Source organism: Trachemys scripta, chromosome 4 (assembly GCF_013100865.1).
Source record: "Trachemys scripta elegans isolate TJP31775 chromosome 4, CAS_Tse_1.0, whole genome shotgun sequence".
Taxonomy (NCBI): domain Eukaryota; kingdom Metazoa; phylum Chordata; order Testudines; family Emydidae; genus Trachemys; species Trachemys scripta.
Window position 1 is genome coordinate 131,794,203 of NC_048301.1, and position 16,810 is coordinate 131,811,012.

Below are 16,810 nucleotides of genomic sequence, written 5' to 3' on the forward strand. Positions count from 1 at the left end.
TCGCTCAGAAACGTCCGTGCCCCATAAGGCAGCATTGCTGTCACTTAAATATCAACAACCCGTCACGCGGGACTGCTGGGTCGCAGAACTGTCAGCGCCCACAATAAGAATCGACCCTGTCACACAGAAATGGGATGGACCTATCCTGCAGTGCTGCTTTTTCACAGAAACGTCAGTGTCCAACAACGCTGTGTTGATACGTCCCGGAAACCCCAGCACCCCACAACACAGCTCACACCCACTGCAGTGTCCCCTTGAGCGTCACGCTGCTGGCTCAGAGAAGTATCGAGGACCTATGCACCACTATGTCATAGAAATGTCAGTGCGCCAGGTTGCAGCCCACCTAAATCAAAGACATGTTAGTGGGTCGGACTACGTCACAGAAAGGTTATTGCCCCTCAATGCAGTGCAGCTGCGTCATAGGAATGCTAACGCCCCATAATACAGTATCGCCATGCCACAGAAATGTCAGGCCCCCATAATGCACTGGGTCCCGGTAAAGGCAATGCCTCGTAACCTTGGGTGGCTGGGTCAGAGATGAGTCAGGGCCCCTGTAGTGGGATGCACTGACTCAGCAGCCTGTCACTCAGTTCCCCACCCGTTGTATGAAGTGAGCGCGGATTGAAAGACAGGCTGTTGGCAGAGGTGACCCATTAACTGAGGGACGATACAGCTGAGAGGCTAATGGGGTGGAAGTGTCCCCGGCTGGTAGGCCTGTATAAGCAAACAGGAAGGAAATGCTGGGAGAGGGCAGGCAGCCGGAAGGAAGGCAGAAGTTGGCAGGACTGGCTGCTGCTAGGACTACCGTACCCTTGCCCAGAAGCAAGTGGAGAAGCTGGCTCTGGATTGTGAATATAGTTCATAACAAAGCACCATGAAGGTCGAGAAGACCTGGAGCGGTTGTGGGCAGTCACTGAGCTGGAAAGGACCCTCAGGGTACCACTCTGTGACAGCCCCATATAATACAGCCTCCATATGCCACAGTAAATCTCAGTGTCCCCAGGCTAGGGTGATCAGATGTCCCGATAAAATCGGGATTGTCCTGATATTTAACCCTTTGTCCTGCATCCTGATCAATATACGATTGGGACCCCATTTGTCCCAATATTAGGGTAAGGAGGCGAGCGGGAGGGAGGCGCTGACCCCGTGGGTGCTCCGTGGCTGGAGCACCCACGGGGAAAAATTGCAGCCAAGCTCCCCACTCCTCATCTCCTTCTCCGCCCCCAGTGCTCTGTGTCACCGCTCCTCCCCTCCTCTAGTGCTTCCAGCTGCCTAACAGCTGTTTGGCGGTGCTTAGCGCTTTCCAGGAGGGAGGGGGAGGAGCGGGGACGCGTCACACTCAAGGGACGAGGCAGAGAAGAGGCAGGCCGGGGCGGGGACTTGGGGGAAGGGGGTGGAATGGGCGCGGGGCGAGGGCAGTGCAGGGGCGGGAAGCGGCAGGGGGTGGGCAAGCACCCATCTGGCAGAGGGGAAGTCTGCGCTGTAGGTGTGAATGGTGGGCGGGAGCATGAAGAGGCGAGCGGGTGAGAAGGCGAGAGGTGGGTGGGGGACTGAGGAGGGATGCAGCAAGCCAGCGGCAGGCTGGGGGATGAAGAAGGGCACAGTAGGGGGGCCAAGTGGGGAGGGGATGGGACCTGGGGCAGAGTGTGGGAGAGCAGGGGTGGAATGTGGGCGGGGCTGATGGCACCCCAATGTGTCCTGATATTTTAGTGTGGTGATCTGGTCACCCTACCCATGGCACACAACTGCCCTGTCCCAGGGAGCAGGGCTCTGGCCCCTCCACCCCACTTGCAAGAGAGAGAGATGGGGCGAGATGCTCCACCTTCCCCTGCTGAGATCCCAGAACGTTGCTGTTCCCTGCAGACACCAGCAGGGTAGCAGGCCCTTAGGCTAGTTGGTGGCTGTGTGGTAACCCACCAGCTTCACAGGCATCCGCCCTTCCCCACCTCCTCCTGTTATTTGTTGCCTGCATTTGTTGCACCTTGTCTGTCTGCATCCTTTTCTGGCTCACGCATGATGCAGTGGGGCCCTGACCCCTGACTGGTGCCCTCTGGTGATACTCCAGCCTAGGGTTACCATATTTCAACAATCAAAAAAGAGGATGGGAGGAGCCCCGCCCTAGGCCCGCCCCTGTCCTGCCCTAGCCCCGCCCCTGCCCCTTCCACTCCCTCCCACTTCCCGCCCCCTCAGAACCCCCAACCCTCCCCCCACTCCTTGTCCCCTGACTGCCCCCTCCTGGGACCCCTGCCCCTAACTGCCCCCCAGGACTCCACCCCCTACCTAAGCCTCCCTGCTCCTTGTCCCCTGACTGCCCCCTCCTGAGACGTTCCCCCCATCCTAACTGGCCCCATAGGACTCTACCCCCACCTGTCCCCTGACTGCCCCAACCCTTATCCACACCCCCACCCCCAGACAGACACCAGGGACTCCCATGCCCCATTCAACCACTCCCCACCCCCTGACAGCCCCCCCCCAAAACTCCCGACCCATCTAAACCCCTCTGCTCCCTGTCCCCTGACTGCTCCGATCCCTCCCCCCACTCCTGCCCCCTGACAGCCTCCCCCAGAACTCTCCCCCACTCCTTGTCCCCTAACTGCCCCCTCCTGAGACCTCCCCATCTGTACTCTGACTGCCCAAAACCTTACACCCCCAACCCCCAGACAGCCCCCCCCCGATCTCCTGACCCATCCAACCCTCCCCCCTGCTCCCTGTCTCTTGACTGCCCCCTCCAGAACCTCCCTGCCGCTTCTCTGACCCCCTGGTCCCCTTACCATGCCGCTCAGAACAGAGTGCTGCGGAGCAGCGCACTCGGCAGCAGGGGGAGGGGAGCAGGGGGCGGAGCTCCAGACTGCCAGAGGCCAGAGGCGAACGGCCGGCCGGAGATCTGCGAATGCAGGGAGGGGGAGGGAGGGAGAGAGAGGAAGGGAGTGAGCTCAGCTGCAGGGGAGAGGAAGGGGAAGTTGAGGAGGGGCTCTGGCTGCCGGAGCCCGTGCGAGTGGCACGATCCGGCCGGCTACCCTGTGAGCCGCGCGCGCTCTGCAGGGGGGGGAAATCCGGAGATTTACAAATCCCCCCCGGGCGCTATTTTTAACTCAAAAAAGCTGGACATGTCCGGCAGAATCCGGACGAATGGTAACCCTACTCCAGCCTCTGCACACAAAGCACAACCCCCATGATAACAGGCCCTGCTCTGCCAGGAGGAGACCCAGCGGTTGGGAACCGGCCACACGTGCCCCGAACTGAGAGGGTGCGAGGTGAACGGCCGTGGGGGACACCGGGGTTCGAAGCACAGTAACAGAAATCCTTGCTGGGGAACACATTTCAACATGTTCGTATTCCTAGACCAGCATTCAAAATTCCCTTTCTATCGCTTCTGTGCCGATTGCCCTTATCTCGCTTGGCTCCTGGCTTCAGGCTGCATTAAGTGGGATTTATTAGCAATTTTAATCAGCTGAAAGAAAAGAAAAGAAAAGAAAAGAAAAGAAAAGAAAAGAAAAGATGCTAACCGCCAGGCCCCTATTTCTGGAGACCCCTTTCCCAGAGAACTGGAGCCGTCTTTCTTGGCAGGCAGAGCTAGCCAATGCCTGTGTGGGGACTGTACATGTTCCCCACACTTTGTTGCCAGCATTGAACGCAGTTTGATATTTTCCCACTCCAAAGCTCGAGGCAGGGCGGGGATGGAGAGAGCAGGCAGCAGGGGGTGCCAAGAATGCAGTCAAATGGCCTGACAGACAGCTGTCAGAGAGCCATCCTGGGAAGGGAGTCTCTGGATACATTGCTTCTTCAAAGTCTGGTGAAGCTGAGCATCTGCTTTGCCTGGGAGCCCCCTGGGGCTATATCCCTGATTGCATTTGTAACACCTGTCTTCCGAAGAGCCCCGAGTGAAATATTAATGAGTTACAGCTCACAGCACATGTCTGAGTATCATTATCTCATTTTACAGGTGGGGAAACTGAGGCATGGAAGGGGAAAGTGACTCGCCCAAGACCACACAGTGAGTGTTAATGGCTGAGCCAGGAACCGAGCTCCTGACTCCCAGTGCTGTGCCGTAACCACAAAGCCTTCCTTGATCCCTAGTGATAAATGATCCTTCCACTGCTGCCAGTCAGCAACTGGATAAAAAAGGAAACAAAGGGTAGGAATAAATGGTCAGTTTTCACAGTGGAGGGAGGTAAATAGTGGGGACTAGTGCTGTTGAACATATTCATAAATGATCTGGAAAAGGGGGTGAACAGTGAGGTGGCAAAATTTGCAGATGCAAAATTACTCAAGATAGTTAAGTCCAAAGCTGACTATGAAGAGCTACAAAGGGATCTCACCAAACTGGGTGACTGGGCAACAAAATGGCAGATGAAATTCAATGTTGATCAACATAAAATAATGTCCATTGGAAATCAAAATCCCAACTATACATACAAAATGATGGGAACACTCAAGAAAGAGATCTTGGAGTCATTGTGGATAGTTCCCTGAAAACATCCACTCAATGTGCAGCGGCAGTCAAAAAAGCAAACAGAATGTTAGGAACCATTAGGAAAGAGTTAGATAATAAGACAGAAACTATCATAATGCTACTATATAAATCCATGGTACATCTACACCTTGAATACTGTGTGCAGATCTGGTCACCCCATCTAAAAAAATATATATTAGAATTTGAAAAGGTGCAGAGAAGGGCAACAAAAATGCCCCCAAATGTCCCCAGAATGATTAGGGGAATGGAACAGCTTCCACTTGACTGGGACTGTTCATCTTAGTAAAGAGAAGACTAAGGAAGGATATGATAGAAGTGAATAAAATCATGAATGGTGTAGAGAAAGTGAAAGGGAAGGATTATTTACCTGTTCACATAACACAAGAACCCCAGGGGTCACCCAATGAAATTAATAGGCAGCAGGTTTTAAACATCCATAAAGAAGTACTTCCTCACACAACACACAGTCAACCTGTGGAACTCATTGCCAAGGGATGTTGTGAAGGCCAAAAATATAACTGGGTTCAAAAAAGCGCTAGAGAAGTTCAAGGAGGATATGTCCATTAATGGCTATTAGCCAAGAGGGGCAGAGATGCACCCCATGCTCTGGATGTCCCTAAACTTCTGACTGCCAGAAGCTGGGACTGGAGGACATGGGATGGAACGCTTGATAATTGCCCTCTGAAGCACCTAGCACCAGCCCCAGTCGGATTGGGATTATGTTATCCAATGTGCAATACTTTGCATTTATCAGCAATGAATTTCAACTGCCATTGTGTTGCCCAGTCACCCAGTTTTGTGAGATTCCTTTATAACTCTTCAAAGTCAGCTTTGGACTTAACTATCTTGAGTAATTTTGTATCATCTGCTAACTTTGCCACCTCATTGTTCACCCCCTTTTCCAGATCATATGTGAATATACTGACCAGCACTGGTCCCAACACAGATCCTGGGGGGACCTCGCTATTTACCTCTCTCCATTGTGAAAACTGACCATTTAGTCCTATCCTTTGTTTCCTATCTTTTAACCAGTTACTGATCCATGAGGGGACCTTCCCTCTTATCACATGTCTGCCTATACAATTGCTGTCAGGTACTTAGGGAAAATCTCTGAAGAGTTCATCGGAGGGAAGGAATAGGGTAGTGCATAAAATACGCTCAAGGATGGATGTTCAGCCCCATTCACAAGGACATCAAATATGCCGAAGAGAAGATCTCTAACTGTCCAAAGAAGACGGACAATCTTCAAACAGGACATTCTGGTAAGAAGGGAGGACAGAACGTTCTGCACGGGACAGAAGGACAGCAGAATGGGGTGAGGAAGCAAACTGCAAGATTGGATGGGCTTCTGGAGGTGGTAGGCAAGACTCGACTGGTGCTGATGGTGCACTGGTGATGCACCAACATTCTGTTCTGGTATTTCCTAACTCCAGAGTACTGGACTTCGCAACCTTCATATTCTTTTAAAATAGTTTTTGTCTATTTAATTTCCTAGATTTTTATAAAACCAAACTGAACAAACAGAAATTCCATCATGTGGCATCATATTGACACCCACCTGGGTCATCAGCAGGGTTAAAAGCCTCTAGAGCAGTAGTGGGCAACCTGCGGCCCATGTGCCGCACGCGACCCGTCAGGGTAATTTGCTGGCGGGCCATGAGACAGTTTGTTTACATTGACAATCCACAGACACGGCTGCTCACAGCTCCCATTGGCCGCCGTTTGCTGTTCCCAGCCAATGGGAGCTGCGGGAAGCTAATTGTGCTAATTATTAATTTACTACTCTCTCTCTCTTCTTTTTGCACATGACACATGGAGTCAGGTCATGATCACTGTCAGCTAGGCAACCATCAGGGCCGGCTCCAGGCACCTGCTTCTCAAGCAGGTGCTTGGGGCGGCCGCTCCGGAGAGGGGCGGCACGTCCAGGTATTCGGCGGCAATTCGGCGGATGGTCCCTCACTCTGCCTGGGAGCGAAGGACCTCCCGCCGAATTGCCACCGCAGATCGCGATCGCGGCTTTTGTTTGTTTGTTTGTTTTTTGTTTTGGCTGCTTGGGGCGGCCCTGGCAACCATTAATTGCCTAGCAAGGGGAATACTGAGTAGAAGTGGGAAAACAGTATTACCTTGTGACACAGATTGAAATACTGTGTCCAGTTCTGGCATCCACACTTTAAATAGGATGTTGAAAAACTGGAAAGGGTTCAGGAAAGAGCAGCAAGAAGGAATCAAGGTCTGGAGAACCTGCCTCATAGCAGAACACTTAAGAAGCTCGAACTTCAAGCTTACCCAAGAGAAGGTTAAGAAGTGACTTCATCCTGGCCTATTAGTGCCTACAAGGGGAAGAGGTTTCCAATATAAGAGGGTTCTTGAAATGTAGCAGACAAACGTTGAACATGAACCAGTGGCTGGAAGCTAAACTAGATAAATTCAGACCTGAAATAAGACCCACATTTTTAACAGCGAGGGGAATTGACCACTGGGACAAATTGCCAACAGGTGTGGTGGATTTTCCATCACTTGAAGTCTTTAAATCAAGACTGGGCACCTCTTGCTCAGCTCAACCCGAAGTAATTGTGTTTGATGCAGGAATCCCTAGGTGAGGGTCTCTGGCCTGTGTTATGCTGGAGGTCAGACAAGGTGATCATAATGGTCCCTTTTGCCCTTAGACTCTATGACCGCACAGATCTATGTGCCATCTTCTCCACCCCCTTCGCTTTCCTTATTCCCATTTAGTACGTTGGCCAGTCATCACCAGCCCTGGCAGATAACAAGAGCAGTCCGTTCCAAAATAACCACGAGACTGATTTGAAAATTATGAGGCTTTGAAAAAATAAATAAAAGATGTTGAAGCTTTGCTCTGTCCTCAGATTGGTTAACCTTTAGGCAATGCTATCTGCTCACCAATAAGTGTGTCTGTGTGTGTGTGTGTGTGTGTGTGTGTGTGTGAGAGAGAGAGAGAGAGAGAGAGAGAGATTCTCCCTAAGCACACACAAAGCCTTCCGCCCAGCTGCTCACAGGGGATCTCCCTTTACCCTCCTGCTCTCCTTCTCCGTCCACAAACTCTGCCCTCTACTCGCTGTTCCCAGCCCAGCCTAGAATAGCAGCCTGCAGCCAACCCCTCTGTCCTGGTTAGCTGGTGGCAAGAACCCCACGCCTGCCAGCCCTAATACAACGCCTGGTCCTGTGGTGTCTGAGTGCAGCACACAATTCAAAAGCACAAAGGCTCAGAGCAGCAAGGTGTTGTTCTCCCCTGCTTCCTCTGAGACAGCGGATCAGCGGCAAGATCAGGGCATAGCTTACATGTGTCTCATCACCATTACACTGTCTTACACCAACATTGCTGAATTGGGGCCAGTAAGCTGCCATCACAAGTGTGAACACGTGCTGGGAAGCATGAAAGGCGGTGCAGCTAAGAGCCAGCTCTGCCTGCTCTCAGGGAGTGCCACGCAGAGGCGAATTAATGTTTTGTGGAGCCCTGGGCCAGAGCAAGTGGGGGCCCCTCCCTACCCCTGCCTGCCGTCCCCTCTGCCCTCCCCGCGCTCCTGCCGAGAGCGGGGTCGGGGCATGGAGGCTTCCCCTGCCCGCCCGGTGCTCGAGCCAGGGAGTGGGGTCAGGGCGCGGGGGCTTCCCGCACTCCCTGGTAGGAGCAGCAAGTGGGCAGGAGGAGCAGAACAAGCCCTTGGGTGGTAGGGATAGCTCAGTGGTTTGAGCATTGGCTTACTAAACCCAGGGTTGTGAGTTTAATCCTTGAGGGGGCCATCTAGGGAACTGGGGCAAAAATCTGTCTGGGGATTGGTCCTGCTTTGAGCAGGGGATTGGACTAGATGACCTCCTAAGGTCCCTTCCAACCCTGATATTCTATGAAACCCACTTCATGGCAGGAGTTCTGGGCAGGCAGGCAGAGCAGGTTGGGGCACAGGGTGCCCATTTGCCCAAGGACCCCCAGTGGGCCAGGGCCCTGGCCCTGATTAGTGGCTGGTGCCACATTTGGGGCAGCCTGTGCCAGAGAGATGGTCTGGAACTGGAATTTCTGCTCCTCAGGAAATCCTGACATTGGGGGGGAAAATGGCCTTTCTACTCAGACTGAAAAGCCCAAACTAAAAAACATTCTGACATGTTTATTTTGATATTATTATTTATTAGATACATTATGGTAGTGCCTAGGCACCCCAGTCATGGACTAGGACCCCATTGTGTTAGGCGCCGTATGTTATTTATTGGGCGTATTATGGTAGCACCTCGGAGCCCAGTCCTAGACCCAGAACCCAATGTGCTAGGTGCTGTACAGACACAGAACAAAATGACAGCCCCCGCTCCAAGGAAACAACCATCTAAGCCTAAGACAAAAGACAACAGATGGATACACGTGAACTGACAGCGGAGTACAAGGAAACAATGGTACAATACCAGTGAGTGTGATAGGCTGTGACCTAGTAGTCAGTGCATCAGACCAGAACTCCTGGGTTCTAGTCCCCCATCTACCATTGACTCACTGGGCAAATGTATTCTCTTCTCTGGCTCTCAATTTATCCATAAGCAAAATGGGGATAATCCTACTGGCTCCCCCATATGAGATCCTGGGGTGGAAGGAGCTGTGGAAATGCAAAGGATGATAGTGTTGAAATGTTTCATTTCAACTTTTATAGTCTAATTAAATATTAAAAACAATACATATACCATATAGTTAGAGATACAACATTACGTCCTCTATAAACCTGATGCAATATTAAAATGAATATTTTAGTATCACATAAAAGTGTTTCCATTTCTATGGAGCTGCCTTTTTTTGACAGTAAACTCTTCTGGCACAACTTTTTTCCATCAGCTCTAATATTTGGCCTGCTCCAAGCAGCCACGGCATCAGGACCAAACCACAGAGGCCTCTTTCATGGTCAGGTGATATAATGCATTATCTTCTCAGGGTGAAATTCAGCCCCAGGCAAAGGGCTGTCCCATTATGCCCTATTTTCAGGGGTTACATGGAATTTAAGTAGCTCCTAATGCTGGTGCGTTGCACTAGGGTAAATGTGAGCCTTTCAGACCAGGCTACCATCTCCAGCCATGCCAGGTGTGTCACTGGCACATGGTCTCATTTTGTTATTTTGCCAGCATCACTGATATTGCTGGTGCATGTGTAGTCAGAGTGCCAGGTCGGGTGGGTGGACGGCAAGAGCTAGGGGTGTGGTTTCCCTGCTCGTGTGCACATATTCGTGCTGGTTCTCATCACACGCCTAGTGTAGGCATAGCCACAGAGAGCACATTGCCATTCACGCTGGCATATAACAGAAGCCCATCGCCATGGGTGCAAAATCAGATAGTTCCTGAATTCCACGGCCTACTTACACCACCTCAATGGCAGCACTTACACATGCCTCATCAAAGTTACACCTCGCCAGCCCACGTCCAGGTCGTTAGGAGATCCCCATATCTCCAGAAGGTGAATCAGCCCGTCCAGCAGTGTGAGCAGTTACTGATTTGGCCTATTTTGCTCTGGGACAGGATAGCCCCCAAACCGCAGATGCTACTCTCATGTTGATTTTGCATGGATTGCAATGTCTGCTGCCAACTCCTGATTTCCATCGGTGCGAGAGGAGAATGTAACGGCTAGTGCAACTCAGCATGGAATTAATTCACTATGTCAAGCCACTGCATCTGCTGTAGTAACTCTCACCTCCCCTAGGCACATAGGACCTGATTCCCCTCTTGCATTTTAGCTCCACTGCGGTCACTTTGGCTGCCTCCCCAAGCCACAGTCCTCTCCACCACACGCCGTCCCGGAACAAGCTATGCTCTGTGCAGTCGCATCATACTTACAGCTCCTCCAGGAAGCGCAGATGATGGAACGTGCTGGGTTGCAGCTCGCTAATGTTGTTCATGCTCAGATCACTAAAGGAGAAGAAAGACAGAAGTCTCTGATCAGTTATTTTTGGTGGCTTGCACGGCATAAACCACTCCCTACTCTGCTGGCCGGGCTCTGGCGAGGGAGGATACGCCCTTGCCAAAGGCTTCTCAGCTCTAACATGGCAAGCAGAAATAACCTCCCAGGCTCTGGGGGAAAATATCAGGGCACAAAGCAGGATGAGAGATGTAATCATAGTAATTAATACTATATTCTTCTATAGCAACTTTCATCTGAGCATCTCAAGCATCAGCCGGTTTATGAAGCTTTCCATGAGCCCTGTAAGTTTTATTACCTAATTTCCACTTGGAGAAACTGAGGCACTGAGCGGTTTGGAATATTATTTCTTTAGACCAGTAGTGTCCTGTTCTAGCCATTATCCATGCTGCTCCCTGCTGGGGGATCGTGTCCAGGGCAGCAGCACACACCTGCCCTGCAGAGGTGATAGTGAGTTGTTGAAGAGGGAATACGTCTTGGCCTGCTCTGAACTTCTAACAGCCAGGCAAAGGGTCACGACAAAGACTGCAGGGCCTGGAATTCGCTCCAAACCTGGAGGCAAAATCCACGTCCTACTTTATACACAGGTTTGGAAGGATTGGCTTGTTATCGGTCAACGTCAGTAAATGTCAATTTCACTAAGCACAAATGGATAAAAAAATATTTCCATCAACAACAATCAAAATTTACAGAGAAGTAAAGTAAGCAAAGTGCAACTTGAGGACTAATTAGAGCTTGATTTAATGCTATTTACTTGGCATATTTTGACCTATGATGTTGACAATTCATGTTTTAAGGGTTATAAAACGTTAACTTTTTGAATCTCAATGTTTATTGTCATTAAATAATTGTCTGAACAACTTCTGTGGAAATCAGTAAATACTGAAAAGCTGCTTAAATATCAATATTATCTGTTGAAAATATAAACAAATAAAAATAAAAGTTGAATTCTGCCAAGCCTATTTATGCAGAAGAAAACTGCTTCAGATTTGGCTTTTCTCAAGTTCTGTGGCTTCTGGCTGAGGCCCCGTTTAGTATCTGTTTAATATCTGACACATTCACTCTCAGGAGACTAGATACTTCATTGGAAGGTGACGGATTTGACTGACTTCCATCTCAAACCTTTATAACATACCAGTCCATCATGTGCTGACCATACAATTAACAGTAACAAAACAGTATTTGCTATTACATAGATCAAGAGTAAGTCTGTAGCTAAAACTCTACATCAGGAGCTCCTAGTCATCTAGTCAAGATGGGGCACAATTCTCCCTGGGCAGATGGGCCAATAGAAAGCTGAGACACATGTAAATCCAACATGTAAAATATGGTGTGAGCTTGACTTATGTGTTGTGCAAGTTTTACGCATTTCACTCATCGTGTCTAAATACCAGTGATGGGTTCCCTAGAATTCCCTAGACTAGATTAGGTAGACAGGTCACCCTCTTCTATAATATGAGAATAAGGAGGCACCAAATGGCACAATAGAATATCAAGGTTGGAAGGCACATCAGGAGGTCATTTAGTTCAACCCCCTGCTCAAAGCAGGATCAATCCCCAGATGGCCCCTTCAAGTATTGGGCTCACAACCTTGGGTTTAGCAGGCCAATGCTCAAACCACTGAGCTAGCCCTCACCCCAAAGACCTCCCAGGCAGCTGATACATGTTGTAAACCCCTTCCCCACTGCAGGGCTTGAACCAGGGCCCTCAGCATCCCAGGGGCATGCCCAAACCTCTACACCAGAGAAGGCAACTTAAATGCAGAAATGGAAATACTCTCCTCCCCCTACTTCTCCCCCCCCCCAGGGCAAAACACGATGTTTTAGGCCCAGATTTTACTCACTCCATTCCCCAGCAAATCCCACTACGTCAACGAGCCTACGTAAGGATTTGACCCACTGATGTCAATGGGGATTTATCCCGAGGAAGGGGTGCAGAGTCGGCTCACTCCTACAGTAACTGTCCTGTGACATTCTCCCTTCAGGAAATCAGCATGGGCAATGAGTTAGCAGGAACTCAAGACAGGAACAGGCAGGTACGGTTGTGGCTCCATAAAACTGCGCCTGTCCTGGAGGCAGTTCCCAGTGCTATTCCATTGAATCGGCTTGGCAGGGCAGCCCATGCTCAGGATGCAGATGGAATTGTAAAGCTCCATGATAGTACAGCTGTGAACAGGAGGTAGATGTGCAGCTGTGCTACAGAAGCTAGGCTGGGAAGTTACCAGGTGGTGTAGGAAAGTGTCCCCCCATAATGTCCCATTATACAACCAGAGCGGGTCTGTGATCACTGCCATCTTGACCAACACACTGGCATTATAACTGGGGACTTGCAGAGCTAAAAGCAGAAGCTGCTACAGCTTGAACTAAAGAGTCAAGGCTCCCTTGCTGGGTGGTAACAGACTCACATCCCCTGTGGATCTGGGACACTCTCACACATCAAGGGGAGCGCGGGCATCAGGCACTGGCTGTTAGGGCTGGTCAACAAATTTCCATCTAAACTTTTTTTTGACTAAATACTTTTTTTTCCCCCTTTTGCGTGGAAGAAAAAGGGATTTCTCATAGGAAACCTGAACATTCTATAGTTTTCAGTCAAAATTTGGTGGGTTTCAGCTGAAAACTATTCAAAACTGAAAAAAAAAAAAAATAGCTGAAACTGAAAAATATTTGGGTTTGGGCCCCTGAAAAATTTCAGTTTTTGGATGAAAAGAAAAATCAAATTTTTCTCCTTAATAAAGTTTCCCCTTGTTTTATACACAGACTCGGTGCTTGTTAAGAGTAGCCAGTGGAGATCTGGCTGTAGCTTTTCCCTACCGGTGAGGCTTGAGCCCGTGGTGTTTTGTAAATTTTAAAAGGAAACCCTTTTTGTTGCCAAAAACACCTGGCAGAAGGGTTACACTTGGACCTGTGGAGAGGACACTAGACTGGAGGTCAAGACTGCTGGGTCCTTTTCCCAGCTCTACCATTGATTTAGGCTACAGTTTTCAAAAGCTGACTCTGTTTTTGATGTCCATCTTGAGACACCTAAGTTATAAATATTAGAGGAAGAGACTCATGGGGCATTCCTGCTTTTATTTATTATTTGGATTAGAACAGTGTCAAGAACGGAGCCGCATTGTGCTGGGCACTGTACAAACCTATAGTAAGAGACAGCCCCTGCCCTGCTCACAGTTTAAATGGACGAGATAGGAAAACGGTAAGTGGGGAAACAGAGGCACAGAGTGGTGAAAGGATTTGCCAAAGGTCACATGGTAGGTCAGTGGTAGAGTGGGGAATAGGCTCCAGGTCTCCTGAGTCCCATCCCAGTACCCCATCACTTAGACCGCCCCCCAATGACATCAATGGAGTTACAGCAGAGGTGAATCTCACCTCACTGTTATTTCAGCAGAAGTGCTAGAAAGCAGCTCCAATCACCTAGGCACCTGGTGGCAGATGCTATGGCCCTCCTGTTCCCTTCCCCCCACTAACTACTGAGCACCAGTCTCTTTGCACAGAACCTTAAATAAAGCCTGAAATCATCTCTTTGGCCCCAGCCCATCTAGTCTGGCTCTAAACAAAAGTGCTGCCAGTTGAGTGACACACATTCCTGGAATTGCCAGCTCAATCTCCTATCCAGGAACCTTCCTTCCCCCAAACCCTGCACCTTTGAAGGCAGATCCCATGAGCTTTTGAAATCCCTCACAGCTGACTCTTGCCAATCCCCGAGAGCTTCACTCACCTTGCCTCGCGCGGTTACGTTGAGCAAGATTTCAAGAAAACAAATTCTAAATATTCACCTTAAGTGCTCCCAAAACTTGTATACACAGGAAAACGGAGCCACCGTTCATGGAAGCGTGATTCAGAGAGTCAGGGCTCATAACTCATCTGACCCCCCAGGGGTAACTTAATATATTTACTTTGATGTCACTCGCCTTTCACAAACAGGCCTATTTGCTGGCACAGAAAAGCAGAAGTAAACGAGAGGGTGCTACTCTCCCCCTGACCCCAGGCCTCCCTGCCCCATATACACTGCTAAGACCATGGACAATGGGCTGGACCTGTTCCAACCAGAAAGACATCAAGGTTTTTTAAAGCAGTGACGCCATCAGTAGGGCAAAGAGATTTTCTCATTGGCATGAGTTTCCTCTGCTCTCTAGGATCTCTAACAAAGGGTGAATTCTTGTAGAAACCGGAGCACTCTGAATGGCAGAGTCGGAGCCAGGCAGACTCTCTAGGAGCGCGGAATGAGACGCTGAAGGAGTCGGCTATAAAACTGGACACAGGAGACCAAACCCAAGCCCTGTGTAAGCGCCCACTAGTCCCGATGGGCGTTGCACCTCCTTCCGCCACAGGTGATTTTATTGAAAGAAGCTGCAATGTGTGGACCTGCAAATGTGGAGTTCATGTCCACCGCAGCCACCGAGTCTGTCCTGAGGGCTTCCTAGGAGGCCAGTCACCGGAGAGGCTACAGCCTGACTCTTCATGTGTGCAGCTGAAGCACGTACCGCTTTGGCAGGTGTGTTTGCTTCCCCTTGCGAGCTGCGTAAGCAAACACAGGGGCGTGCGCTGTGCTGGGAAAAATCACATGCCTGTTGCTGAGCCACGGGACCATCTTTTCCTCTAGGGTCATTTCTACAGACCAGGATGGTGAAGAGCCCAGAGCCGGGTCTGAACTACAAACCTAGATCCAAACACTGCTCAGAGGAATCTCGGATGGATCCACACGGGCCCTGCTTTGTAGAATGGGCAGAGCCAACCCCCATGATTCAACCCTAGGGCCTGGGCATCCCCTGGGACGTTTTCTCTCGAGTGCACAGTTTGGCAAAGCTCCAAAGGGCTGGAGGTTAAGCCAGGGCTTGGCCTTGGAGTTCAGCCAAACCTTTGGGGCTGAGGAGGTTTATTGTGGTTCAGGGACAAGGCCTCCAGAGCTGGATGCTCCTGTCTGAGCTGCAAGCAACAGCCCCCACAGACAGGTCAGCATGAGGAGGGGTAAGGGAACTGGGGAAATTCCCTAAGCCCAGCACATCCGTTTCACTGGCCTGTGGGAACAGCTCAGAGATCTCAAACCCTTTCCTTGCACAGAGCTGCAGCACTTTTTCCTGCCCTCCCCCTGTCCTCTGCCACGTTGCCCCTTCCCCGCTCCAGCCCCCACCTCAGCTCACCCCCCCATGTGCCTGCTGACTGCCCTCCTCTGAGAGCACCCCTTGACTGCCCGCACTGCTCCCCGTCTTTCTCCTGATCATGGGCACATTGTTCTGGCTCTGCCCTGCTTCACCCCACTCCTGACCTCACTCCCACCCTCTATGCCTCCTTCTCCTCTGTCCTGCCCTGATTTTCCCCACCACTTTAAGCCCCTGTTAGGACTGTCTAGCCTTGCACAGACTGTCTAGATCAGTGCTTCTCAAAGTCGGGCCACCGCTTGTTCTGGGAAAGCCCCTGGTGGGCCGGGCCGGTTTGTTTATCTGCCGCATCTGCGAGTTCGGCCGATCGCGACTCCCACGGGCCACGGTTCGCCGCTCCAGGCCAATGGGGCCTGTGGGAAGGACGGCCAGCACATCCCTCGGCCCGCGCCACTTCCCGCAGCCCTCATTGGCCTGGGACGGCGAACCGCGGCCAGTGGGAGCCACGATTGGCTGAACCTGCGGACGCGGCAGGTAAATAAACCAGACCGGACCACTAGGGGCTTTCCCTGAACAAGTGGCGGCTCGACTTTGAGAAGCACTGGTCTAGATGACTGGAGTGCTGGCACCAGACATCTCGGTGTGAGGCTGAGAGGCCGGAAAAGGTTTTATAGCCTCACACAGTGCCCATGAGGGAGGTAAATAAATGACTCCCCACTTCCAGCCCGCGCAGGTCTGGTGCAGGTGCTGTACGGCTTGGCTGATCCGAGCCCCGCAGCCGATTCAAGACGCTCCCAGCGCATGGCCAGGAGACGCCTTGCTGTGCAGACTCAGATGGAGCTGTCTCCAGCTGGGCGAGATCCTCTGGGGGAGTGTGGGTGGGGTAAATTCCAGGCTTGAGTCTGTGGCATGCTAAAGGACTTCGTTAGGCCCATGTCCTCCCAGGCTGGTGAGGGCTAGTGGGGGAGAACTGGCCCATTGTGGGAGGTTGTTAGCAGCCCCCAGGGAGTCTGGCCATTGCTCAGGATCCAACATCCCATTTGGGGGTAAGGCTTCCTGGGCAGGTCGGGGTGAGACAAAGCTCACAGTGCATCTGACGAAGTGGGTATTCACCCACGAAAGCTTATGCTCCAATACATCTATTAGTCTATAAGGTGCCACAGGACTCTTTGTCACTTTTTACAGACCAAGACTAACACGGCTACCCCTCTGATACTTAAAACTCACAGTGTCTCCCTCTCCAGTGTCTGTCTGGGAAACTCCAAACAGCTGATACAGCCCACAGAGGTGCGAGCCTCCCGCCTCTCCTTTCCATTCTGCCTGCCGGTTCTTCAGGACCACTACT

At 51.0% G+C, this 16,810-nt stretch overlaps 1 protein-coding gene across 1 annotated transcript in view; it reads right to left on the minus strand.

The window, feature by feature from the left end:
• LGR6 (leucine rich repeat containing G protein-coupled receptor 6) overlaps nt 1-16,810 on the minus strand; it is a 217,231-nt gene that overhangs the window by 136,663 nt on the left and 63,758 nt on the right. Inside the window, exon 2 of the mRNA XM_034767596.1 lies at nt 10,289-10,360. Within this exon, the coding sequence (XP_034623487.1) occupies nt 10,289-10,360 (72 nt within the window). The remainder of the gene's footprint in view (nt 1-10,288; nt 10,361-16,810) is intronic.